Source organism: Cydia splendana, chromosome 24 (assembly GCF_910591565.1).
Source record: "Cydia splendana chromosome 24, ilCydSple1.2, whole genome shotgun sequence".
Classification (NCBI taxonomy): domain Eukaryota; kingdom Metazoa; phylum Arthropoda; class Insecta; order Lepidoptera; family Tortricidae; genus Cydia; species Cydia splendana.
This window is the reverse complement of record NC_085983.1, coordinates 11,728,251-11,756,219: the sequence shown is the minus strand read 5'-3', so window position 1 is coordinate 11,756,219 and position 27,969 is coordinate 11,728,251. Positions and strand designations below refer to the sequence as shown.

At 42.2% G+C, this 27,969-nt stretch overlaps 3 protein-coding genes across 3 annotated transcripts; 1 reads left to right on the top strand and 2 right to left on the bottom strand.

The window, feature by feature from the left end:
* Positions 1-362: 362 nt before the first annotated feature.
* LOC134802191 (uncharacterized) lies at positions 363-5,853 on the top strand. The gene has a single exon (XM_063774785.1). It carries the CDS (start codon positions 507-509, stop codon positions 5,760-5,762), a length of 5,256 nt encoding a protein of 1,751 aa, XP_063630855.1. The 5' UTR covers positions 363-506; the 3' UTR covers positions 5,763-5,853.
* Positions 5,854-5,896: 43 nt separating this feature from the next.
* On the bottom strand, positions 5,897-9,235 carry LOC134802262 (uncharacterized). Its single transcript, XM_063774847.1, has one exon. It carries the CDS (start codon positions 9,162-9,164, stop codon positions 6,120-6,122), a length of 3,045 nt encoding a protein of 1,014 aa, XP_063630917.1. The 5' UTR covers positions 9,165-9,235; the 3' UTR covers positions 5,897-6,119.
* Positions 9,236-12,394: 3,159 nt separating this feature from the next.
* Positions 12,395-17,813, bottom strand: LOC134802186 (zinc finger protein 888-like). Its single transcript, XM_063774781.1, has 4 exons — positions 17,732-17,813; positions 14,443-14,704; positions 13,788-13,981; positions 12,395-13,207 (listed from the first exon to the last, which is right to left on the bottom strand). Exons 1-4 carry the CDS (start codon positions 17,811-17,813, stop codon positions 12,459-12,461), a joined length of 1,287 nt encoding a protein of 428 aa, XP_063630851.1. The 3' UTR covers positions 12,395-12,458.
* Positions 17,814-27,969: the final 10,156 nt, after the last annotated feature.

The window sequence follows — 27,969 nt, the reverse complement described above, 5'->3', positions numbered from 1 at the left end:
TTATTTATTTTTGCGCAAATATTTTCCTTAAACGTCTTATCCAAGATACCTATTTTCTACCTGCCAATTCTACGCCGTCTTCTAGCATACTTTTTCACGCGCCTTCAATTATAAAGCATAAAATCAAGCCTATTACGTCTTATTTTTCATTCATTTAATTGCACAAAGCCCTGCTTCGCACTTCGCTTCATGCTTACGCTCGCATAGCCAATATTTTCTTCATACGCATTTCAGTGATTCCGTGCCCCGGGAACGAACCCGCGTCGAGCCGGCCCTGAGGTGCATCACACCAGCGCGTGCGCGATCGGCGCAGTGCTCCGCCGCCACCTGGTCGGCCGCATTCCAGAGCGCGATAATAATAAGGAGCGTAAGCCGTTTTTTGCAATTTTAGTTATCTTACATTTTAACGGTGATTTATTCAACTTGTTTACTTATTTTATTGCCGCAATAAGTTTCTTCATTGATTGCATATTTTTATTGTTTGACGTCTATAACTACATTTAAACATGGCGAATCATACAACTAAACCTGTTTCACCACTGTCCCTTACGATACCACAGTTAACGACGGAATCCTTAGATGTTCTCAAGGTCAAACGGAGTTCCGTAAAGGGACAGATAACCAAATTCACGCGGTTTTTGGATAATTTTGATAGGGAAGCCACATTAAGTTCTGTTCAAATCAATGAATTAACTTTAAAGTTGAATAAATTCCTAGAACTTAGCAACAGATTTGAGGTCATGCAAACTCGTATAGAGGTCCTGAATGAAGGCAACCTTGCGGATGAACTTGCCGAAAGGGACAGTATTGAGGAAAGTCTTCATCTTGCCATCGCCACAGCCCAATCTATCATTGAGGTATGTAAACCTAGGGAGACTTTTCATGATGCCGACCAAGATTCATCTTCAAATTCGCATTCCAATTCACACCGGTGTCATGATCACGACTCTTTAGGTTTTAAATTGCCGTTAATTCAAATACATAAATTCGATGGAACCTTCTTTAAATGGCTTGAATTCCGCGATACCTACGAGTCTCTTATTCATAAAAATGACCGAATCAAGGCAATACATAAGTTTCATTATTTGACATCATACCTTGAAGGTGAAGCAGCGCGCGTCATTTCGAATTTAGAAGTATCAGCTGACAATTATTCTGAAGCATGGGACCTTTTGTGCGATCGTTATAATAATAATCGTCAACTTATAACTAATCATCTTAACTCTTTATTTAGCATTGAACCTTTGCAGCGCGAATCAGATAAGGCACTTAGGTATCTTAGTGACCATGTGACCAAAAATTTGCGGGCGTTAAAGACGCTCGGACAGCCTACCGATCAGTGGGACACTATCATCATACATATGGTTACAACGAAGTTGGACCAAGCTACTCGTACAAAATGGGAAGAACATCGTAATAATTTAGTCGAACTACCCTCTTTAGATGAATTTAAAAAATTCTTAAAATCTCGAGCTGACGTTTTGGAATCTTTGTATAGGTCCAAAAGGGATAAACAAGTTAAGCCTCAATTTAAATCAGAAATGCCTCAAAGCAAATCCTTTGCCATTTCAGCTACCGAAAAGACACCGCGGCCGTGCGTCGTGTGCCAGGGGAAGCATCGCATCTTCGATTGCAAGGTCTTCAGCAGTCTGACGACCGACGAGAAATGGGCCCAGGCTGCAAAGCTCAAGCTCTGCTTCAACTGCTTGCGCCCGGACCACGACACGGCGCGCTGTCGACTGGGAGGATGTCGCGTATGTAAGAGGCGTCATAACACATCACTACACAAACACACCACTGACACACTCACATCACCAGCTTCTGTTAGCCCTTCTGGCGACAACAATGGTGGTGCTGAGAGCTCTCCCTCTTCTTCTTCGACTGTCATGTCAGCAGTATCCTCGTCTGCGGTTTTGCTAAGTACTGCAATAATAGATATTGTTAATCCGCGGACGAATAAGGTAGAAACAGTGAGGGCAATGGTTGACAATGGTAGTATGATCTGTATGATCACTAATGACTTAAAACAGCGTCTTCAGCTGACTTCTCATCGTTCCAATGAAAACATCACGGGCGTCATGGACACCCCTATTAACATCATTCCAGAACGCTGCTCTGCCCTTATAAAATCAAGGCAGAGTACATTCGTTAGCGAGCTCGAATTTGTAGTAGTTCCTCGTGTAACTCAACTTCTTCCTGAGAACCTCATGTCTGTAAAGCATCTTAATATACCATCATCAATTAAATTAGCAGACCCGACATTTAATCAGCCTTCGCAAATTGACGTCTTATTGGGCGCTGAAGTTTTCTGGGACATCATCGGTACAGAAAAGCGCCGTCTAGGGAACAAACTTCCCATTCTTTACAACTCCGAGTTTGGATGGTTAATTGGTGGCCGCATGCCAACTAAGGGCAAGACTGTAAATAAAACGATTTCGTGCAATTTCGTGGCCAGCCAGAACGATACTGACCTAGACTCACAACTTCAAAAATTCTGGGAGTACGAAGACTTTCCCAAGCATCATGAAGCTAAACCTATTTTAACCGAAAGTGAATCGCACTTTGTTGAGAACACAACACGTTTAGAAAATGGCAAATTTTGTGTTAGGTTGCCCCTTATTGACACTCCCGATTGTCTGGGCGACTCTTACTTCTTCGCAAAAAAGCGCTTTCTTAGCTTAGAAAAACGTCTTAATCAAAACCCGGAGCATAAGAAAATGTACTCTGATTTCTTGCAAGAGTACCGCGATCTTGGGCATCTTTCTGACGCTATCGTAGAAAGGCCTCACACCTCATTCTTTGTGCCCCACCACTCTGTTTTAAAGAGCTCTAGTGAATCTACCAAATTGCGCGTAGTCTATGACGCGTCCATGCGCACGAAGTCAGGTTACTCTATAAATGACCTACAAATGGTGGGGCCAAATATACAAGATTCCTTGTTCAACATTTTATTGAGATTTCGTCACTATAGGTACGTTTTGTCAGGTGATATTGAAAAGCAATACAGACAAATCGTTATGAACGAGCTAGATCGCGACCTTCAGTTGATTCTTTGGCGTGAAAATGAATCTCTTCCTATTAAAACGCTTAGACTTAATACTGTAACCTATGGTTTCTCTAGTGCCAGTTTTTTGGCAGCCAGATGCTTGTGGCAGCTCGGTGAGGAGTCAGCTGATACATCTACTAAAATGGTAATCCAAAACGACTTCTATTGCGATGATTTACTTACCGGAGCTGATGAAGAATCTGACCTACTTAATATTAAACAAGCCGTATCTAATTCGCTGGCTCTAGGTTGCTTTAACTTACGAAAATATAGGTCGAATTCTCAGCTTCTGATTAAGTCTGAGTTAGGAAATACAAATAATGATAATCTCGTACTAAGTCAATCACTTCATACTTTAGGATTGTTATGGAGTCCTACGCAAGACACACTTCATTTTAATATTGACGACAATAGTTCCTTATTTGACAAAGTGACTAAACGGTCTATTTTGTCCACGACATTTAAGATATTTGACCCTTTGGGCCTGTTGACCTTGTGCACTGTCAAACCCAAAATTCTCTTACAGAAACTTTGGTCTCTTAAATTAGACTGGGACACTCCAGTGCCGCCTGAAATTCAGCGCGCCTGGGCACACTTCATAGATAACATAAAATACCTAAAGCTTCTTACTGTGCCCAGGAACATATTTGATAACAGTGACTCACCTTCATTTATTGAACTTCATTCCTTCTCTGACGCCTCGCAGGCTGCGTATGGCGCTTGTATATATGTCAAAGCCACTTTTCCTTCGGGCAAACAAACTGTAAATTTGCTTTGCTCTAAATCACGCGTGAGTCCGACACGTTCTGCGACTATTCCGAGATTAGAACTTGCTGCGGCGCTTCTTGCCAGTCGCCTTGCTTCGACGGTAAGCAAAGCGTTTCGCAAGCCTATAGCACGCTGTACTTACTGGTCCGATTCCAGTGTAGTATTAGCATGGATTAATACATGCCCCTCAAAATTAAAAACGTACGTCGCAAACCGTGTCGCAGCTATTCAAGAGCTCACCGAGAGCTCGGCGTGGCGCCATGTCCCCACAGCTCAGAATCCTGCCGATCTTGCATCTCGCGGGATCGACCCTCAGCATGTACAGTCTCAACAGTTGTGGTGGCATGGCCCGTCCTATCTTCTAGAGCCCGAGGAAAATTGGCCAGTTCTTAATACTAACCATATGGCCCATTCTTTACCTGAACTTAAAACAACAAGCTCTTCATTTCTGACCAACGTAGTAGAACACAAAGAGGATGCTCTCATAGATTTCCATAAATACTCACAATTAAGTAAACTTAAAAGAGTTATTGCCTATGTATTACGCTTCATCAATATTAAATGTAAAAAACAATGTACAAGGGGCCCGCTAAGTGCAATAGAACTTGAAAAGGCTTTATCTGTTTTGGTGAAGTTGTCACAACAACAATCATTCTCTGTAGATTTACCCGCACTTGTAAATAACAAAAAACTAAGCCCTAAATCACGTCTCATGTCATTAGCTCCATTTGTTGACTCTCAGGGGATCCTGAGAGTAGGGGGCAGGCTAGGTAAATCTAGATATGACTTTTCGGTAAAACATCCCATACTTCTTTGTTCTAAACACACACTCACAAAACTAATCTTCACTTATGAACACAAACGCCTCTTGCATGCGGGACCTCAACTCATGTTGGCATCCGTGCGTGAGCAGTTCTGGCCCATTGGGGGTAGGGACTTAGCACGACGCACGGCTCACAAATGTGTCATTTGCATTCGGCAATATGGCCGAACAATGACCAATATAATGGGCAATTTGCCATCACAACGAGTCACGCCCGGCTTCCCATTTTCTACTGTAGCTGTCGATTTTGCAGGTCCATTTTTGATCACTGATCGGCGAGGCCGTGGCTGTAAGATAACAAAATGTTATCTATGTCTCTTCATCTGTCTTAGATTTAAATGTGTACATTTGGAGGCAGTGAGTGAACTTTCTAAGGACGCCTTCATATTGTCCCTGCGCCGCTTCATTTCGCGTAGGGGCAAGCCAAAAGAAATATACTGTGACAACGGCAAAAACTTTGTTGCCGCTGCCAAAGAAATTACTGCCTTTTTCAAACAACATTCTGGCCCTATTTTAGAGTTTGCAGGTGATCACAATATTGAATTTAAATTTTCCCCGGCTTACGCTCCTAATTTCAATGGCTATGTAGAGGCTGGCATTAAATCAGCAAAATTTCATATTAAGCGCATTTTAGGGAACACGCACCTCACCTTTGAGGAACTTTCGAGTTTATTTGCTCAAATTGAGGCTGTCCTTAACAGTCGTCCTCTCTGCCCCCTTTCCTCATCTCCCAATGACTACGCAGCGCTCACACCCGGGCACTTTCTCCTTGGCAGGCCACTGACGTCGCTTCCGGCCCCGGACCTGACAGAAGCCAACACTCGCAACCTGGACCGCTTCAATCGGCTGGAGCAGATAAGGCAGCACTTTTGGAAGCGCTGGCAGTCCGAGTACGTCATGGAGCTGCAGCAACGTTCCAAATGGAAAACGCGAGCCAGGGATTTGCAGCAGGGAGACCTAGTACTAATAAAAGACGAGAATCAACCCCCACTGCTATGGCGTTTGGGCAGAGTGGTGAAGCTTCATACAGGCTCAGACGGAGTACCACGGGTTGCAGATATTGACACCGTGCGGGGAGTTGTCAGACGGGCTCTGAACCGCATATGTCTTTTACATGATTCTTGAAAGCAGGGCTTTCAAGGGCCCCCAGCATGTCTGCGCCGCTGCTTACAACGTCATCAGACGACCGCGGGGGGAGGAACCCCCGCCACCAGCCGCCGGCGCGAGCGCACATAAGGTTAATAAATGAAGAACGAAGATTTAATATAGGACTTAGCCTTTAATAGCTAGGTATTACAAAGTATAAAAATTGTATGGAAAATATGGGTCGCGGCCGCGTGTGCTCGGTCCGGCGACCTGAGGCAAATAGGATGAGTAGCGGGCGCGCCGGCGGCTGGTGGCGGGGGTTCCTCCCCCCGCGGTCGTCTGATGACGTTGTAAGCAGCGGCGCAGACATGCTGGGGGCCCTTGAAAGCCCTGCTTTCAAGAATCATGTAAAAGACATATGCGGTTCAGAGCCCGTCTGACAACTCCCCGCACGGTGTCAATATCTGCAACCCGTGGTACTCCGTCTGAGCCTGTATGAAGCTTCACCACTCTGCCCAAACGCCATAGCAGTGGGGGTTGATTCTCGTCTTTTATTAGTACTAGGTCTCCCTGCTGCAAATCCCTGGCTCGCGTTTTCCATTTGGAACGTTGCTGCAGCTCCATGACGTACTCGGACTGCCAGCGCTTCCAAAAGTGCTGCCTTATCTGCTCCAGCCGATTGAAGCGGTCCAGGTTGCGAGTGTTGGCTTCTGTCAGGTCCGGGGCCGTAAGCGACGTCAGTGGCCTGCCAAGGAGAAAGTGCCCGGGTGTGAGCGCTGCGTAGTCATTGGGAGATGAGGAAAGGGGGCAGAGAGGACGACTGTTAAGGACAGCCTCAATTTGAGCAAATAAACTCGAAAGTTCCTCAAAGGTGAGGTGCGTGTTCCCTAAAATGCGCTTAATATGAAATTTTGCTGATTTAATGCCAGCCTCTACATAGCCATTGAAATTAGGAGCGTAAGCCGGGGAAAATTTAAATTCAATATTGTGATCACCTGCAAACTCTAAAATAGGGCCAGAATGTTGTTTGAAAAAGGCAGTAATTTCTTTGGCAGCGGCAACAAAGTTTTTGCCGTTGTCACAGTATATTTCTTTTGGCTTGCCCCTACGCGAAATGAAGCGGCGCAGGGACAATATGAAGGCGTCCTTAGAAAGTTCACTCACTGCCTCCAAATGTACACATTTAAATCTAAGACAGATGAAGAGACATAGATAACATTTTGTTATCTTACAGCCACGGCCTCGCCGATCAGTGATCAAAAATGGACCTGCAAAATCGACAGCTACAGTAGAAAATGGGAAGCCGGGCGTGACTCGTTGTGATGGCAAATTGCCCATTATATTGGTCATTGTTCGGCCATATTGCCGAATGCAAATGACACATTTGTGAGCCGTGCGTCGTGCTAAGTCCCTACCCCCAATGGGCCAGAACTGCTCACGCACGGATGCCAACATGAGTTGAGGTCCCGCATGCAAGAGGCGTTTGTGTTCATAAGTGAAGATTAGTTTTGTGAGTGTGTGTTTAGAACAAAGAAGTATGGGATGTTTTACCGAAAAGTCATATCTAGATTTACCTAGCCTGCCCCCTACTCTCAGGATCCCCTGAGAGTCAACAAATGGAGCTAATGACATGAGACGTGATTTAGGGCTTAGTTTTTTGTTATTTACAAGTGCGGGTAAATCTACAGAGAATGATTGTTGTTGTGACAACTTCACCAAAACAGATAAAGCCTTTTCAAGTTCTATTGCACTTAGCGGGCCCCTTGTACATTGTTTTTTACATTTAATATTGATGAAGCGTAATACATAGGCAATAACTCTTTTAAGTTTACTTAATTGTGAGTATTTATGGAAATCTATGAGAGCATCCTCTTTGTGTTCTACTACGTTGGTCAGAAATGAAGAGCTTGTTGTTTTAAGTTCAGGTAAAGAATGGGCCATATGGTTAGTATTAAGAACTGGCCAATTTTCCTCGGGCTCTAGAAGATAGGACGGGCCATGCCACCACAACTGTTGAGACTGTACATGCTGAGGGTCGATCCCGCGAGATGCAAGATCGGCAGGATTCTGAGCTGTGGGGACATGGCGCCACGCCGAGCTCTCGGTGAGCTCTTGAATAGCTGCGACACGGTTTGCGACGTACGTTTTTAATTTTGAGGGGCATGTATTAATCCATGCTAATACTACACTGGAATCGGACCAGTAAGTACAGCGTGCTATAGGCTTGCGAAACGCTTTGCTTACCGTCGAAGCAAGGCGACTGGCAAGAAGCGCCGCAGCAAGTTCTAATCTCGGAATAGTCGCAGAACGTGTCGGACTCACGCGTGATTTAGAGCAAAGCAAATTTACAGTTTGTTTGCCCGAAGGAAAAGTGGCTTTGACATATATACAAGCGCCATACGCAGCCTGCGAGGCGTCAGAGAAGGAATGAAGTTCAATAAATGAAGGTGAGTCACTGTTATCAAATATGTTCCTGGGCACAGTAAGAAGCTTTAGGTATTTTATGTTATCTATGAAGTGTGCCCAGGCGCGCTGAATTTCAGGCGGCACTGGAGTGTCCCAGTCTAATTTAAGAGACCAAAGTTTCTGTAAGAGAATTTTGGGTTTGACAGTGCACAAGGTCAACAGGCCCAAAGGGTCAAATATCTTAAATGTCGTGGACAAAATAGACCGTTTAGTCACTTTGTCAAATAAGGAACTATTGTCGTCAATATTAAAATGAAGTGTGTCTTGCGTAGGACTCCATAACAATCCTAAAGTATGAAGTGATTGACTTAGTACGAGATTATCATTATTTGTATTTCCTAACTCAGACTTAATCAGAAGCTGAGAATTCGACCTATATTTTCGTAAGTTAAAGCAACCTAGAGCCAGCGAATTAGATACGGCTTGTTTAATATTAAGTAGGTCAGATTCTTCATCAGCTCCGGTAAGTAAATCATCGCAATAGAAGTCGTTTTGGATTACCATTTTAGTAGATGTATCAGCTGACTCCTCACCGAGCTGCCACAAGCATCTGGCTGCCAAAAAACTGGCACTAGAGAAACCATAGGTTACAGTATTAAGTCTAAGCGTTTTAATAGGAAGAGATTCATTTTCACGCCAAAGAATCAACTGAAGGTCGCGATCTAGCTCGTTCATAACGATTTGTCTGTATTGCTTTTCAATATCACCTGACAAAACGTACCTATAGTGACGAAATCTCAATAAAATGTTGAACAAGGAATCTTGTATATTTGGCCCCACCATTTGTAGGTCATTTATAGAGTAACCTGACTTCGTGCGCATGGACGCGTCATAGACTACGCGCAATTTGGTAGATTCACTAGAGCTCTTTAAAACAGAGTGGTGGGGCACAAAGAATGAGGTGTGAGGCCTTTCTACGATAGCGTCAGAAAGATGCCCAAGATCGCGGTACTCTTGCAAGAAATCAGAGTACATTTTCTTATGCTCCGGGTTTTGATTAAGACGTTTTTCTAAGCTAAGAAAGCGCTTTTTTGCGAAGAAGTAAGAGTCGCATGCTAAGGGAAAATAGGGGTAATTTATTTATATTACAGAACAAAATAATAGTTAAAGTAGGATTATTAATATAACAGTTAATAGCTAAAGCAAGGTAGGTAGCTATTTTAAAAGTAATCAAAAATTAAGCATGTAATAATTTGTATAAATTATAGCCACATAAAATTATAAAATAAAAACTTTTTAACAAAAAAAATCACAGATTTCGTGCCTCACACGACTATCGAGCACATTGGAAATGAATCTACGGAATTCGAAAAAATATTGTCGCTGAGCGACGAGAAAGTCTGGATAAGGAAAAAGTTACAAAATAAAACTACAACGTTGAATGATAATTATTTTATTCTTAGATTAACACAAGTATCCTGGACATAACGCATGTGAACAAATTGCAAAATATCCACACGCGTATCGAAGTTTGAATAATAGTCGCCGTGGCGCATAAGTATAGGTACATATTTCATTTTTCGATTAATAAGCAGGATATATTAATGTTCAAAGTACAAGAAAATTATTACACGGCAAATCCGTAGTCAACTCGAGAAGTGGTAGCCACATCGCAGTTATCGTCAGTCGAGTCTTGATCGGCAGCGGCCCATTTGCTGCAAGATATGAAATTTTCTTGACAGCAGTTTGACGCGACGAGAGATGACCATAACAGCGTTTGTCTATGTTGCACCAAACCTGAGTTCCAATAGGTACTACCAGGGTTCAGCATCAGCTATCTTGGGTAATGCTCTACCATGTGATCATCATGACGAATCGGATGTCCAAAACAGCGCGTGCCTATGTTGCACCAAACCTGAGTTCCGCTAGGTACAACCAGGGTTCAGCATCAGCTCTACCTTGGGTACTACTCTCCTAAGTGCTCATCAAGACGAGTCGGATTACCAAAACAACGTGTGCCTATGTTGCAACAAACCTGAGTTCCTTTAGGTAAGTACAGCCACGGTTCAGCATCAGCTCTATCTTCGGTACTACTCTCCTAAGTGCTCATCGAGACGAGTCCGATGACCAAAACAGCGTGTGCTTATGTTGTATTAAACCCGAGCTCCACTAGGTACTGCCAGGGTTCAGCATCAGCTATCTGCTAGCAGCCGCCAGCAACATGCTGAGGTGAGACCATTTCGTGGCACTTTTTCTTTTTTATGTTTCTCTGTATAAGTTTTTATTTTGTGTTTGTGCTCACGAATAAAATTATTTCTATTTCTATTTCTATCTCTACCTCTACCTCTATTTCTACCTCTACCTCTACCTCTATTTCTATTTCCACCACCACAAGAATGCATAGATTGTCGAATAGTGCGTTATCTACGCCCGTCTCAAAGAGAATAGATAGAGTTAGACCAAGAAAAATCTGCAGCGATTTTGATAGCCCACGCAGTGCAAGTGTTATTCTGCCGTCATAATCCCGATAATTCACAACAAACACCGATAACGAACTCTGCGAAACATGAAGTCATAAATGTCATGTGAAAAATGTCGTTCTGACTTTTTGACTATTTTAAGGTTAGGCTACAGGGCAAACCCTTAACCCGATCGTCTTTGTTTTAGGCTCAAATTGTAGCTGACTAAATTGTCCAGAGCCGTTTTTCTCAAATTTTTGATATCATTCTTCGTTTCCAAATTATCGAGCACCAAAATCAAAAATTCAGAAAATATTGAATTTTATATTCACTATTTCGACAATAACTATTTCGTTTTTGACTTTCTCGAATAATTATTTTTGCACCTTACAGCTCTCGTGATTTTGCGTCTTTTGAGCCTATTTTTTAATATCATTACTTCACAACTTTCCGAGATATAAGGGGATCGCACTTTTTCGTGAAATCGGACCCTATACTGGAGCGAACGAAAAGACATTTCCAATGTCAAAATTTAACCGCCGAAAAAAAAACTAAAAGGCAATAAAAAACCGGCACTAACCAGGGTTGGGCAGTATTTCAATTACATGTATTTGAAATACGTATTTGAAATACATTTTTGTATTTTGTATTTGTATTTCAAATACTACCTGGAAAAGTATTTTGTATTTGGTATTTCAAATACTGCACTCACATGTATTTTGTATTTTGTATTTCAAATACTTCAAGCATCAAAATACATTTATACAAAATACATTTTTTTAAATTCTATAATCCTAAAATGGAACGTTTATTTAAATATAATGTACGACTTGTACGAGGGCAAATACAATGCGCGAGCTATTCTGCGCGGAACTTTTCTTCAACAGCCAGGGTATAGGGTCATTGCAGTAGTTTCCGTCCATGCTCTAGTTTTAGACTACTTGACGGATTAGCAAATAATATATTTCATTTTTAATTTACTATTTGCGAAATATAATTTTGATATCATCATCATCATCATCCTCAGCCTACTCTGTCCACTGCTGGACATAGGCCTCTCCTATTGCACGCCATTGAGCACGATTTGCGGCAACTCTGAACCAGCTCTTGCTAGCCGCCTTGCGAAGGTCATCGCTCCATCTAGTCTGAGGGCGTCCTACGCTACGTTTGCCGATGCGCGGTCTCCACTCGAGAACTCGTCTACCCCAACGGTTATCGGTTCTACGGCTAATATGATCGGCCCACTGCCACTTCAGCTTGCTAATCCGGTGGGCTATGTCGACGACTTTAGTTCTCTGACGGATAACTTCATTTCGAATACGATCCCTCAGAGACTCTTTATTTTATAATTTTCTTTGGCTATAATTTATACAAATTATTACATGCTTAATTTTTGATTACTTTTAAAATAGCTACCTACCTTGTTATGGATGTATTTTTATTCTTAATCGGCTAACAGTCAGAATAAGAATCAATTTTCACCTTACGCCCATGTGCCGGTGGCGAAACAGCCCAGCCACATGTTTTGACTATCAAATATGACTCATTTCGACATTTATTTGACTTTCGTTACTTTTCTATCGTCTCAGAACTTATGAACACACCTACGAGATTTGTCGAACAATTGTGTTCCATGATGGCAATATTCAGAGAGGAACATGGGGACTACGCTACGTTTGTATGTATACATAGAAGCGGTCATCCACTGTCCCTATCATAAATAAAACAATAATATTCTTACTATTGCTACGCATTGAATTTTTTATTAAAGATGTTTATTATTTACATAGTTTCTCGATGATGTGATGTGAGCGGCGCGGCGGCGGGCGCGGGGAGTCGTGCACTTGTAATCACAGTAGTTAGTTACATGTCAAGGGTTTGTTTCGTCCCCGGTGTGTTTCATCTCGTGTAATCGGAAGTGTCCTCTGTGCCGGCACCTGTAGTCGCAGTACCTACACTGGAAGGTGTTTTCACCCGTGTGTACCGATTGATGACGTCGTAGATTTCGTTTGCTTGTGAACTTGGAGTCGCAGTTCCTACAGTCGAAAGGCCTTTCCCCGGTGTGTTTCATCTGGTGTCTCCGTAAATCGGTTGTCTTCGTGCACTTGTAATCACAGTTTTTACATTTATAGGGCTTGTCACCGGTGTGTATCATCTCGTGAGATCGTAAGTGTCCTCTGTGGCGGCACCTGTAGTCACAGTACCTACACTGAAAAGGCTTTTCACCCGTGTGTGTCATTTGATGACGTCGTAGTTCTGCTGGTATTTTGCACTTGTAGTCACAGTCGCTGCAGTGAATCGGCTTGACCTCGGTGTGATTTGATACCGCATTGCCCTTGCAGACACAGTGTTTACATATAAAAGGCTTGACACCGGTGTGAGTCATCTGGTGAGGCTGTAAGAGTGTTTTCTCTTTACACTTGTAATCACAGTAGTTACATTTAAAGAGGTCATCACGAGTGTGTATCATCTCGTCAGTGCGTAAGTTGCGCACTCCTTGTTCCTCCTTCGCCGGCCTGTTCCTGTACCGTTTGCCGCATCGGTGACAGTGATAGATGGTGATGACATTGGGTCGCCCCTCGGGGCCGGACTCCACAGCGGAGGAGACGAGAGCGGACGCTGCAACACAACCAAATAATACTTAATCGCTTTAGACATTGCACGATAAATATGGACAACTCTGGCAAAAATATCAATTCATCCTCGACGTGTACTGTACATATCGCCCTTCGCGTCGCTGGGGCCAATACATTATAATACTACGCCGACCAAAATGGGTTGTTTTATGCTAGTGTTGTACAATCTAGGGTGGAGTGATAAGTCACATAACAATCATGTATGATATCCCTTTAAGCCAAATGTCATAGAACACAACTAGACATGTAAAACCTATAAAAACATCTATATGTACATACTAACCTTTGATAACCAACCCCCGATTTAATAATTTCATTGTTGAACATTTTAATGGAGTGATTGGTACCTATCATTTGTAGTATGGTTTGCGGTGCAGGAAATCTTTTAGTATTACTTTGTACATTCAACACAAAGCTACTTGTACAAAAATTGTCAACAAACTTATGGTATATGCAGTGGTAGTCTACGATGAGAAAGTAGGTGTGTGTGTGTCTGTTAATCTGTTTGTGCGCGTGTGTATGTATGAGTGTATCACAGGCTTAAATAAAAAATAATAATTTACCGACTATGGGGCGGTGCGGGCACTCCGGCCCCAGCACGAGCTCCTCCTTGACCACGTGCTCGTCGTACAGGCCGGCCAGCATGGCTGCCTCGCTCACGCCGCACCCGTCTTCATCCACGAATTCTGCTTCCTCCTTAACAGTTACTAAAACATAATGCATTATATAATCAACGAGATGCTGTGACGTGGAGCACCTGCAGGAGCACCAAGAACAAGGGTAATCTCATCTTGAAAACAGGGTTTTTATTTTAGTATTAGTTTGAAATATAAATAAAAATATTTATTGATAAACTGTGTTTCAAGCAAAACAAGTATAGTTTACGTATAAAGGCGCGTCTCGTTATTGCGCGGCGGCCGCGCGAGCAATGTTCGACCGCGGCTAACCTGTATTTTGGCTCGTGAGCCAATTTCGGCACCATCTTGAACTTATGCGCGGCGGCCGCGCGCGGCAGGCGATCCGGCGATCGACCACGATATATCACAAAAATTAATTATTCGGAACGAAGTATAGCCAAATAGAAAAATGATCTGTTGCGATAATCACTACATTTACTGTTCCATAGAAACTGTTTAGTGCCGTATAATTCAATTAAAGTACGACACTTTTCACTATCCATGTATGCGGCCGCGCGAGCCAACTGAAATATATACACACCCATCCCAACTGCGCGCGAACATTCCTTTGCCGCGCGTCGAAATACCGACAATGAATGGTTCTATGCGCGGCGCGTGGCTCGCGCGCCAATGATCGAGTTGGCGCACGGCGGCCCGGTATCCATTGCGCGCGGCGGCCGCGCGACCCAATGTTCGATAGCTTGCCGCGCGATATGGAGACGGGCCTTTAACAGTTATGGCAGCAACGGCGTGGGTAAAGTGGGCCTTAGTTTTGATTTTCACCAGTTTTACAAAGGACTGTTCTGACAAATACTAACCCCTTTATAACCCCTTATTCATAAAACTTTACGGGCCTGATTTAGTTAAATTATGTTTTATCCCTTTCTTATAAATACATATCTCCAAATGACAAATAAAGACAAATGATTATTAGCTAATTGAGGTTTGTAGCGCGTTAATGAATAAGGAGGATAGTGTTTATCAATATCTTTTACTGTATTTAATTTTATTTGTGATAAAATACTCAATAGTAATTTTAATCTCTGTGTAATCTGTGTATACATATGTATTTGCATAAACAATATCCAAATAGTTGATGCAGGGTGAAGGTTTGGCGCGGTCTAGCCGGCTGTAGCCTGTCACCACCCACACCTCATCCCACCACCCAGTACCAACCAAATAATATATCACCTCCAGGTTTTTATGGTACAACTTTTTTTTATAGTGTTTTCCACCTCACTTATTTAGGTAGTAGTAGAAGTAGTCCTTTGTGCGAGCAATTAGAAAAATTGGTCTCATGTAATGGTTTTTTCATAAAGGTTTAAGCTATGCTTGCGGGGGCTAACAGCTCACGGAGCCACTTGTTTTATAGATTTTTTGAAATAATTATGCTACAGACTACACTATGTATACTAGATTTTTTTTTTTATTTGAAGGTTCACCAACAGTTATTACATTGAAGCTTACATCTATACAAACAATAACAACATGCTGAATGTATAACTAATTACTGGTAAACACCACATGCAAGTAATTTAAAAAAAGGCAAAGTCAACAACAGAGCCGGCACATTTGAACACCTTATTACTGTAGAATAAGGAGCAAAGCGCAACCATGATGTCGACTAGTTAAGTATATAACTAGATAAATATGGAATTAAAACTGAATATGTATAACAATTACTAGTGAATAAATTTCAAATTTTGGTCAGAGAGTCAAAGTGAATATCGAATCTGTTACTTTATTTATTGATTAAATTGCTCAGGTGTGGTACCGGGGAGTTTGACCCTAACACAGTTCGGCGCTAAGGGTGAGACAGTGGTTTGATAGTAAAACGCGGTGTTCTTCTAGGCACTGAGAATCGAAAGCTACTTAAAAGTAGTGTCCGACCGAAACATGTTTTTTTGCCGAAACCGAAACCGAATGTTCGGCTTTGGCTCTAGTTTCGGCCGAAACCGAAACTTTTGTAGACTTGCACCCACCCAATGTCCTTTAAATTGATGTTACTTAAGCAGTTTTTTAAGAAAATTACTAGAGTTAGACCAAGATAATTCTGCAACGATTTTGATAACACATGCAGTGCAAGTGTTACTTCAAACGTCAAAACTTCTATGAAATTATGACGTATAAATAACATTTGCACTAGTAGCACTGCGTATGCTATCAAAATCATTGCAGAATTTTCTTGGTGTAACTCTATTTATTCACCAGTCAAGCTAACATGTAGATACAGGGTCAACCAAAAACGCGAGCGCAGCGAGCGCGAAATTTTGTGGTAACAATATCGCAAGGCCGGGTACCGATCTACACTTGGGCCTAAAAGTCCGAAGTGCCCCAGTGAGGCGAACTTTCATGCGAAGTCAAAGCCGTGCTTCCGGTGCTTCAGGCTTCAGGATAAGTAGTTAAGCACAGACTCCAACCAATGTCCATTGTGTTAAAAAGCGAGACCGCAGGCCGAGCATGGCGCAGCGAGGCCAAAGGCTAAGCTGAAGTAGAGGACATGTGGAACACAAACCAATGGTAAATTGAGGTAAAAAGTGAGGCTAAGGTCGAGCATTCGTATGAAAAAATTGTACTGTACTGGGGACACTTTTAAGGGTTTTTCCTTGTTTTAATGAATAGTCAGCTGTTCAGCTTCGCAAAATATCAACTATTGAGAAAATTAACTTTGCGGCCCTAGTTGAGCGTAGCCTCGTTTAAAATTTGCTATTAGAGGTAGACAGAAAAATGACTGAATAAGAGCGAAAAAGACATCGTTCCACTCGGGCCGAGCTGATACTCGGCCAATGGCTACGTGCGACAGTGCTATCTCATTCACTCCGATACAATTAGACAGTGTGCGCGTTATAGGTATTGACAGCCTCTTAAGACTAGTGATCCAAAGGACTCGAGCCTTTTAGCTTTTTTTTTAGGGCTCGCCTCATTTCTTGACGCCTAAAAGGCTAAAAGCCTATTTAGCTCTTTAGCCCCCGAGCCTAGTTCTATTTAAGATCCTAGACTCTGGGGCTAATAACCTTATTAAGCCCGGCCAGCCGGTCGGGGGCTAAAGAGCTAAATAGGCTTTTTTTAGGGGCTTAATAAGGTTATTAGCCCCAAGATTCTAGGCTTCGTCTTTTGGATCACTACTTAAGACTGCGTCGACCATCCAGTGGCGCTCTCATTAGTGGAATTGTGTTTTATAATAAACCAATTAATTTCTGTACCTATACATGAATCAGTATATATATGTAGATATGTATTAATATTGTTGTCCTACTTATTCCCCAACTTTTGGTCTTTGTCCAAAGTACCATTTCGTAAGTTTCGGCCCGGCCGAAAGGTTCGGCCGTTTTTGACCGAAACCGAAACTACAGCAGAAACCATGATTTTTTGGCCGAAACTGGCCGAAACCGAACCTTCGGTCGGACACTACTTAAAAGTTGTGGACAATCTATGTTATTTCTTAAAAGCTTAGTGAGAAATATTATGAATAGCTAATATTATGTTAGCTAATATTATGATAGCAAATAAATTATTATACATTATTAAAAAAATACGCAGTATAGATGGTCAAGCAAATCTTGTCAGTAGAAAAAGGCGCGAAATTCAAATTTTCTATGAGACGATATCCCTAACACCTACATTTTTCAAATTTGCCGCCTCTTTCTACTGACAAGATCTGCTTGACCAACTATAAAACATACGAACCTATATTGTTTACTCTATACATGTTCATACAAAAAAAAACACAAAGGTGATATATTATATTATTGGCCGTTACTGTATCATATTTTTTGCATTATGGGGCAACTCTCGTATCGTAAATGTAAGTAAATTTATAGTAAGCTCACCGCGGTCAGCAGGCTCTGCAGCCCCCCCTGGCTCCTGCTTGATGCGCGCCCCGCCGCCGCCGCCGCCCGCGCTCGCCTCCATGCTGCACAAAGCCCTCGTGTTCTAAGTTCTAACAATTACTGCTCAAACAACTACACCAAGGGACACCATTCTTTCATCGATCGCAACAGCGATTAATAAATAAAATAGCAAATAACCACGCTACAATTAAGAACCACAATAAGAAATACGACGTGCAATGTGCAGTGCAAGTGCTGCCAACTGACAGCTGTGTGTGACAGCGTCAATGCCGTCAAAACTGACAAGTAATGGCGTCATAACGGCGTCTCCAAAATGTCGCCGATAATCGCATAGCACACAGAAAACCGCCTAAAGGGTTGGTGGCGTTGGTGGTAAGAGCAAGAAAAGACTGCCGCGATTTTGATTACCCACGCAGTGCAAGTGTTATTTTAAACGTCAAACGTCTATGAAATTATGACGTATAAATAAGACTTGCACTGCGTGGGCTATCAAAATCGCTGCAAACTTTTCTTGGTCTAACTCTAGAAACACGAGAAACCATAGCCCATGATGCGGTAGTCTGTTACGGCGAACATTTATTTAATTGTGTCTACAGACGGGCGTGCCGGACCGCGACCTTGGTGTGGTCAAAAATGTCAAAATATCTCTTTCTCGCTATCGGCCATAACACACTATCGCACCGCACCGCGACCTTGGTGCGTCGCACCCATAAATGAGAGCGAGAACCAGATATCTCTTTCTCGCTCTCACTTATGGGTGCGTCGCACCAAGGACGCGGTGCGGTGCGATAGTGTGTTACCACCAAGGCCCCAACGTTGTCTGTTCTCTTTGACGGCGCAGCAACTAGTATCATTTCTCTCTCCTCGCTCTTTTAAAAATGCCGTTTGTCAAAAAAGGACAACCATGCTGTTGACAAGATGGACTTAAATCAAGGTGTTATCGTTTTAGGTGGAACCAGGTTGTGTATGTTTGCGTAAAAGCGTATATGTGTGCTCTTTTAGGGATGTGAAAAGTTGATTTTAATCATGTTATATATCGATAAACGCTACATAGCGGAACGAAATAGCGATTAATTGAAGCTTCAATATCTTCGTTAAACACAAACATAATTGAAATGCTAATGGATAATCATGAATCTAGTATTAGGCCCCATTCGCACGACAGCTTAAAAAGCGTTGCGTTAAAACCCGACGTTGGCGCTTTTTTACCGTTTCCAATATTTGTGTTCATATGAACGCTTAAAAATCACTTGTGAGTCGTACTGCCACGTACGCATCTCAGCAAAGCCATACTTTATTTGCTATTACGACGTATTATTTGAATATAGCTTGAATATTTCAGGAATTTGTAAGCATAAGTTGACATTTTTAAGGTGAAACTAATAATAATATTGACGATTGACACCAAAAATTGACACTTGACAGCCAACTGACAGCAGCGCCGGCGCTTTTTTAACGCTTGTGAGAACAGATACACGGAGTTCCGTATGCTCTATTCAATTTGACGCCAACGCTCAACGCCGAAAATCGAACAGTGCTCGATAAAAAAGCGCCGCGCTTAAAAACCGCCTTCGTGTGAATACATACATGGTTATCCATTTGTGTCATTCAAACGCTTATTTAACGCGCGTTGAAAAAGCTGCCGTGCGAACGGGGCCTTAAACTGGATTGGGCATGAGTGGTGGGAATAACTGACAGAACGGGATAGTCTTACGTATCTTTCAGTAGGAGTAGCAGAGAAAGCGCTATTATTGTTTGTCCTTATCACAGTCTCACATATTTTTTGTTCCCCACCATTTTTATTAATATGGATAATGGTGGGCAACAAATAAATTCGACCAATCACAGTGTCGCATTTGCGTATGTTTTGTCCCTCACGGAGGCACGCGTATATCACTTCTATACGATCCTACCTTCTATGTGGATAATGAATATATTATTATAATATAATAAAATAATTCAATTATTGCGGAACACATATTTTAGTAGGTATTTATGTATTTTAATTAAATGTCTGAACTTTCCCTTGGTTCCCTGCTGGGGCGTGACGATAAAATTGTGATCTGATAACCACAATAAAGAATAAAAGCGTTTTTGTTCATTTTAGGTATGGTTAAACCTTTGAAGTAAAATTAAAATTGTAAGAAATGTCGATAGTTTATCGATATGACTTTATCGACATGGCTACAGCAAGGTGGGCCACATTGCTAATCGTACACTAAACAAAAGTGGTTACAGTGACAGCTCGCTTAGACGTAATCTTTAAGTATATACTATTTATGTATTATTTATTAGATATGTGTAAGTAATGCTCGTAATATCACAAATGAGATATCTCTCGAACGCGTACTATGGCATTACGTGTCACTCCGAGAAATCAACCGGTACTTCAAACATCACGCATCACGCGAGCCGCACCGTGCGCGCGAGCGTCAACGACCGGCCGACGCGCGCGAAATGGATTCAATTCCAAATAGATTGACTCGCCGATATGACCGGTCAGTTCAAGTCTACTCACAGAGCGCGTAATGTGTAATGCCACTTGTGATAGTGTCATGTTTGTTCGCCATGCTATGCCATCATTACTTTGTTATCTCGCTCGCACTCGCACTCAGTGCTCGCTCGCTCTCGCTCTGCGATGCTTTCGGCTATCTTCGGAACCATTCGGATAGGTCCGCTTGGCCGATCGCCGCGGTTTAAGCTGTCGCACTATTTAATATAATTTTCTGCATCTGCAATAGATTTAAAACTCTAATGCGTCCGCGTAGAGCTTAAAATGTTTTCTTATAATACGAGAAGGACGCGGTGACATCGAGTAATTTATTTGCGATTTTGAATAGACGAAAACAAAACCGTTTTTTATTATTGTTGTGAAATGTTTGATTGTTTGGTTGACTTTTGCGGTTCGCGGCTAACTAAGTACGAGTTAATACATGTTTATCCTTTAATTTAATAGTGAATTAGTGCGTATCCAGACTGACTAGAAATTCGATTTGTTTATAAAGACTGTTTGAACTAAATTGTAAATATAGAATAAATTGTAAAAAGTGTAAATAATAGTTTCGTTATGTCAAGATTCTGTTAATGTGTTAGTGCTGGTGAGTAATCACTTTTTTACGGGCTATTGGTGACTTTGATTGTTATAGAATACTTGCCATAATTATCGGGAAGCTCCATAGGCAATTATCTACCTCCGAAACTTACATACATAATTACATTATTTTATGATTTATAAGAACTAACAAAAAATCTTTCACACGATGACAAAACGCAACGCGTAATAAATAGATCAATCGCCGATACGGATCCGAGACGCCCTAGAATCACTAGAGTGCTGTAGATGCGCTGCGTAATGTAAGAGATAGCTGCAATGTGGCCACTGGCCATCTCGCGCGCGCCCGAGCGCTGTTTCACGTTCGGGCCATGTTTCGAGTGATGAGTGATGTGATATCTCAGTGTAATGTTACGTGTTCGGAAAAGTGATGTGATATAGCATTCCTTTTTGAAGCACTGTTTCGCGCATGTCTAATATTTATGGTTACCACTGTAACAAGCGATTTACATTCTCGCGCGAGCCACGAGACGCGAGTGTAAGCGGTGGGCTCGTGGTTCGTCTCGTGGCTCGTAAGCTCGTCGAGCTAATATAATTTAAACACTAACGGCACGGCATAAGGTTTATAACCGAATGATAGGCCGAACGCGAGTGTGTCGAGGCGAGCCACGAGACCAACACGAGACGCGCCGCGGGCCGAGCCGCGAGTCTAAGCCGGCTATAACGCACTTACCGCGGACCACCTTATACACAATCGAACGTGCGCAGAACCGCAGCAAGGTCGCGGTCATGCTGCGGTCCGGTGAGGCTGTCTGTAGAGACTTTAATGTCAATCGAATTCAAGGCCCCAACGCTGTCTGTTCTCTTTGACGGCGCACCAACTAGTATTATTTCTCTCTCCTTGCTCTTTTAAAAATGCCGTTTGTCAAAAAAGGACAACCATACTGTTGACTAGATGGACTTCAAATCCAGGTGTCCCCTTTTTTTTTTTTTTTTTTTTTTATGGCTTTCCCCTCTTGTGTGTATTGGCAGGAGGGATTTTGCCAATGACGACGTTTTAAGACGTACTACGCACGATAAGAATGTTCGGTGAATAATTTTGATTTGGTGATAGGAATTGTGCTGGGAACCTAAAACAAAAACATTTATTGTTATGGACATCACAGACAACACATGACATATGTACAGTTTATTAGAAAAAGAGCGGGAAAGGCGATAGTTTTGACAGTTAGGCAGCATGCCAACATAAGGAGAAAAATAAGAGATGGACAATAGATATAAGATGACAAGTATTATAGAAAGAGTAGAGCAAGTAAAGCCGTTAAAGTTTTATATTATTTTCTTGTATGTGTTTAAGAATAATTCCAGTGATGGGAGGATCCATGAGAACCAGAAGCGTTTGAAAATTGATAGGCCGCGGAATATTTTTCGGTAAAACATCATATAAAGAGTGGTTAAGTCTGTTGCAAGAAAAGAAAATGTGTTCCGTCGTTCCTTCGTCAAGACCGCACTCGCATAAAGAGCTATCCCGCACCCTAATTTTTGCGAGGAATACAGGAGTGCATACGTGACCCAAACGAAGCCGGCAAAGTGTAGACGTGGCCCATTTACATGCAGAGCGAAAGCGGAAGAACCATGGTTTATGAGGTATAATTGGCTGTATATTTCCGTAGTGTTTTCCTACATGTCGTCTAGAGGAATCCCATAATTGTTGCCAATCGTCTCTTAAGTCACGGCGAGCTTTAATCATTAAGTCAGATGCGAGAACCATGTTGTGAGTCTCCGATCCATTGAGAGTGGCCTGCTTGGCCCACATGTCAGCATCCTCATTGCCGTTAATCCCACAGTGACCCGGAATCCATACTAATGTTACCTGTAAGCCTATTTCTTCACATCTGTACAGTAATTGTTTAAGTTTCAGGATGAATGGGGAAATCATTTTCATTTTGAGCTGGTTACCAGATAGGGCTTGGAGGCAGCTTTTGGCATCAGAGAAAATGATAACTTTGGGAATTTTGTGAGACTCAACATATGCAACTGCTTCCATTAAGGCAATTGATTCCCCAGTGAAGACGGAGGACTGTGAAGGACATTTATATGATAAAAGAATGCGGTATCTAGGGATCCAGATTGCTGCTCCCACACAGCTATTGAGGTTCAATTTTGATGCATCTGTGTAGATTGGTAAGTAATCTGGCCATTTTTCTAATTCTTTGTTTAATTTAATATTAGCTCCTAGATCATTTTTATTGATATTAAAATCTAAAATTACATTTGGGCGGAAAGTTAAGCAATTATATTCAAATTGAAATATTGGATTTTTGTCGGTGCTATAAAGTGAGGAAGGGAGGTTTTCAATTTTTCTGAAGCTGTTAATGAATCTTGGTGTTTGTTTATGAGTCCAATATGCATTTACAGATACCAAAGATGAGAGAGCCTGTAAGCGAGGAATGAGGGGGTGGCTGGATATTGAACATGCCCTCAAAACATATCGGTCTGCAAGGAGTTGCCTGCGGAGACAAAGAGGAGGATCCACACACTCCACCTGCATGCCATTCTTTGGTGAGGATCTCATGGCACCAAGGATTATCCGAAGACATTTGGCTTGGATAGCATCTAGTTTCTTGAGAGCTACTTTATTGCATGGTTCTAGAACAAATGTACCATAGTCCATTTGGCTACGAATTACGGCATTGTAAACAAGTTTTTGGCAGTAGGGATGAGCACCCCACCAGACCCCAGAAAGGGATCGGAGCACATTAATGCCTTTTTCACACTTGTCAATGACATGCTTTAAATGTGGAACACCAGTCATTTTGGAGTCAAAAATAACACCCAGAAATTTTACACTGCTGCTGTTGGGAATAATCTGGTCTTCATATTGAAGAATAATATTAGGAATGGTATGGCGGCGCGTAAAAGTGACTGTGCAACATTTGGAGGGTGAAAGTGAAAGACCATGCTCATCCAACCAGTCTTTGAGGTACACCAGGGCCTCATTCAATCTAGAAGACGCTTCATCTAAATTGTGAACTGCGGTATAGACAACCAAGTCATCGGCATATTGCAGGATGTTGCAGAAGGGGAGGACAGATTGCTCAACATCAAATGTATAAAGGTTATATAAAAGAGGGCTGAGAACGGAGCCTTGGGGGAGGCCTTGCCATACTGTTAAAGGTGGGTAGAAGGTATTCCCAGTTCTAATTTTAATGGTTCTTCCCATGAACAGCCTGCAGACAATTTGTACAATTCTCGCAGGTATGCTCAGCTGTAGCAGTTTTGCTCTGAGCAGAGAGAGTTGCACATTGTCGTAAGCAGATGAGATATCTAGGAAGCACCCAACAAGTTGCTGCTTCTTAGAGAGGGCCAGTCTAATATCAGAAGTTAAAATGGTTAAGCTGTCCAAGGTACTTCTTCCCTTGCGGAATCCAAATTGGGTATTAGCTAGAATTCCTTTATTCTCAACCAACCATTCCACTCTGTTCTTCACCAAGTGTTCAAAAATCTTTCCTATTGTTGCAGATAATGCGATAGGGCGGTAGGAAGATGCTTGGCGAGGATCTTTGCCTGGCTTCAAGATTGGGATTACTACTTGGGACTTCCAATCCTCAGGGACTTCGCCAGACATGAAGAACAAATTGAAGAGTTTTAGAAGGTAGTCTTTGGAAGGGGGGCTCAATTTTTGGATGAAGCAATACGGAATTCCATCTTCTCCAGGTGAGCTGTTACGGAGACCGGTTAGAACCATGTCAAGTTCTGAGATAGAAAAGGGGTTGTCTAATGGAACTAGATGTGAAGCGGAAACTGGATTTATACACCACTCTTCTGGGACAGATGGAGGGGCCAGTTTGTTTGCAAATTCTTCCAGCCAGGTAGAAGGATCGCAAGATGATGAGGGATCGGACTTAAAAGATCCTCGAAATTTTTTGATATTTCTCCAAACCAGTGAAGATGGGGTTCTGGGATTAAGGCTTTCGCAAAATCCTTTCCATCCCTTCTTTTTTGTTTTGTTAAGAAGGCGTTTGGTTTGGGCAGAGATTTTTTTAAAAGAAGTAAAATCTGCAGTGAGTCCAGTCAAATTATACCTCCGTTCTGCATCGTCTCTCTCCTTAACTGCTGCAGTGCAGTCCGAATTCCACCAAGGTGGAGATGGTAATTTAGAACTAGAAGGTTTTTTCTTAGGAATATGATTATCAGCTGCTTCTAGAATTATAGATTTAAACAAGGAATACTTATCAAGGGGACTTATTATATGATCTAATATTTTTAATTTATCCTCAACTTGAGCTGAGTAATTGGGCCAATCAGCCTTATCAAGCTTATATTTTAAAAGAGGTTCCGGAGATGGAAGAGGCGATACTGAAGATGGCTTAGAAATTATTATAGGAAAGTGATCACTTCCGAAAGATTGATTTAGAACCTGATAGGAGAGCAGACTAGAAAGATTAGGAGAGCAAGCAGACAGATCTAAGACCGACTTGGGGTTCTGGCCAGGGTATACTCGGTGAGTGGGAGTACCATCATTAATTATTATTACATTGATATCATCAAACAGGTCAATGAGAAATGAGGAGAAAGTATCACTGTATGAAGAACCCCAAGAGGTGTTATGGCAGTTAAAATCGCCTAGGATCAGAAGGGGATGAGAGACAGAAAAAAAGAGAGTAGAGAGATCAGGAATTAAATTTAAATTTGGATGAGGAATGTAAACCGATATAATATTTATTCCCATGACGTTAGCGGCGACAGCGTTAATTTCATTCGAGTGGGGGGGAAGATGAATTTGTGTGAAGGGATATTTCCTATTAATCAGTAATGCACTACCTGCACGGCCGTCATTGCGGTCATCTCGGAGGCATGAGAACCCAGAGATCTTAAAACGGGATCCAGGTCTCAGCCATGTCTCCGAGATGGCCGCAACCGTCACAGAGTGATCATTGATTAAGTTGATCAAATCAGATTTTTTTTGATTTACACTACGACTATTCCACTGTAGGATATTGGCCATAGGGACCTTTGATTGAAGCTAGTTCTTTTCTGATGGCAGCAAGATGATGGGCAACGTTGTTCGGTATACAGTCGCTAATCATGGCGACCCAGTTCTGCATTAGAGCTAACATAAGTGACACACTGTTGTCATTAGAGGGCTCGGTATCAAAGGGAGGAAGCGAAAGAGCGTGTCCATTTGGCAGTTGAGAAGAGGGAGTAGAAATTATATTTTGGTGTGCAACGCGGTCATAACCGGGGGACAGAGGTGTCCTAGGTCGAACGGGTCGGTATATCGTCTGGCGGCGGGATTGAGAAGCAATTGGTACGGCTTGTGAACCAGAGGGAGCCAAATCGGAAGAGAGAGAGTGACGAGGGGCTTCTGGAGCTACGGGGCTGAACATGGTATTTGTAACATCAGAGTAGGTTTTCCGAACGGTAGGAGTACGTGCCGCAGCCTCCTGATAAGAAATATTTTGTTCTGACATTAACAGTTTAATCGCCTTTTGTCTACCAAATTCTGGGCAGGATTTATCTGTGGCGAGGTGGCGACCTGTGCAGAAAAGGCAGGAAATATGTTCCGGAGCAATGTTGCAGGTTTCACCGGGGTGTTTTTTGGCACATTTGAAGCACCGCGCGTCTGATCTGCATTGTGTTTGAATGTGACCAAATCGCAGACATTTCCGGCACTGAATAGTTGGCAGCACATATACTTCCACATTTAGTGATGTGTAGAATGCATAAATCTTAGCTGGTAAATTTTGTCCTTCGACTGTGACAACCACAGATTGGGTCGGGACCCATGATGGTGGACTGCCTTCTTTGAGGACCTTGCGCTGAAGGCGGCGAGCTTTTAAAATTTTGCCAGTTCCCTCTTTTAAATCAGTAGCCGAGACAAACTCCTCCATTGACCATTCTACTGGGACTCCGCGAACAAGACCCATGCGGGACACGTGATATGACGGAATCGACGCTGTTAAGTTATTGCGAGCTAAACAGGGGTTTTCAGTTAGCTTATTGGCAGCATCTGCCGATTTGCATTCGACCGCAACGCGATTACGACCAAGAGACTTGATGCCATCTTTTTTGATGTCCGGAACACTGTCCTTCGCGAAAATTTGTCCTATTCTGATGGGTTGGAGAGAGGACCCCGCATTAGGAGATTCAGTTACTCGTGAGATATGAACTATAAATGGGCCACTATCTTTGGTGTCGTACTTACGTGTTTCGTTATCAAGGTCGGGGTGTTTATATAAACTGGAAATAGATGCATTGCTGATGTCACCCTGTGTTGGTCTTTTTTCATGTGGTTCACGGGACAAGTCGGTTGGTGTCAATTCCAGAGATTTAGCGTTTCTTTTCCTTGTTTGAGTGTCAATATCCATTGCATCAGAATCGTTCGTCAAATCCATGGAATTGCCACCACCGGGGTCCGGCGGCTTCTCCTTCTCATGTCCTGACATCCCTGCTTTATTGACTCTCAGGCCAGGAGATTTGTATGTATTACAGTTTAGAAATAACTAATGTTGTTAATAAACCGTCACCAAGTATACGTAAGGAAGGAAAGCAATAATAAAGGATAATAACCTAAAAACCGTACAGACTCACTCAATGCGCTTCTGTCCTATCATTCTCAGGTGTCCCCTTTTTAGGTAGACCCAGGTTGTGTATGTGTGCGTAAAAACGTATATGTGTGCTCTTTTAGGGATGTGAAAAGTCGATTTTAATCATGTTATATATCGATAAACGCTACACAGCGGAACGCAATAGCGATTAATTGAAGCTTCAATATCTTCTTTAAACATAAACATAATTGAAATGCTAATGGATAATGAATATATTATAATATAATAAAATAATTCAATTATTGCGGAACACCTATTTTAGTAGGTATTTATGTATTTTAATTAAATATCTGAACTTTCCCTTGGTTCCCTGCTGGGGCGTGACTATAAAATTGTGATCTGATAAAGAATAAAACCACAATAAAGAATAAAAGCGTTTTTGTTCATTTTAGGTATCGTTAAACCTTTGAAGTAAAATTAAAATTGCAAGAAATGTCGATAGTTTATCGATATGACTTTATCGACATGGCTACAGCAAGGTGGGCCACATTGTTAATCGTACACTAAACAAAAGTAGTCCCAGTGACAGCTCGCTTGGAAGGTATCTCTGTATA

Coding starts and splice junctions, on each gene's coding strand:
- LOC134802186 (XM_063774781.1), bottom strand. CDS start 17,813: ATGGAGGCGAGCGCGGGCGGCGGCGGCGGCGGGGCGCGCATCAAGCAG. Junction 14,705..17,731: donor TGCAGAGCCTGCTGACCGCG/GTGAGCTTACTA, acceptor AGTATTTGTCAG/AACAGTCCTTTGTAAAACTG. Junction 13,982..14,442: donor TTCGCGCGCAGTTGGGATGG/GTGTGTATATAT, acceptor GTGCTCCTGCAG/GTGCTCCACGTCACAGCATC.
- LOC134802191 (XM_063774785.1), top strand. CDS start 507: ATGGCGAATCATACAACTAAACCTGTTTCACCACTGTCCCTTACGATA.
- LOC134802262 (XM_063774847.1), bottom strand. CDS start 9,164: ATGTACTCTGATTTCTTGCAAGAGTACCGCGATCTTGGGCATCTTTCT.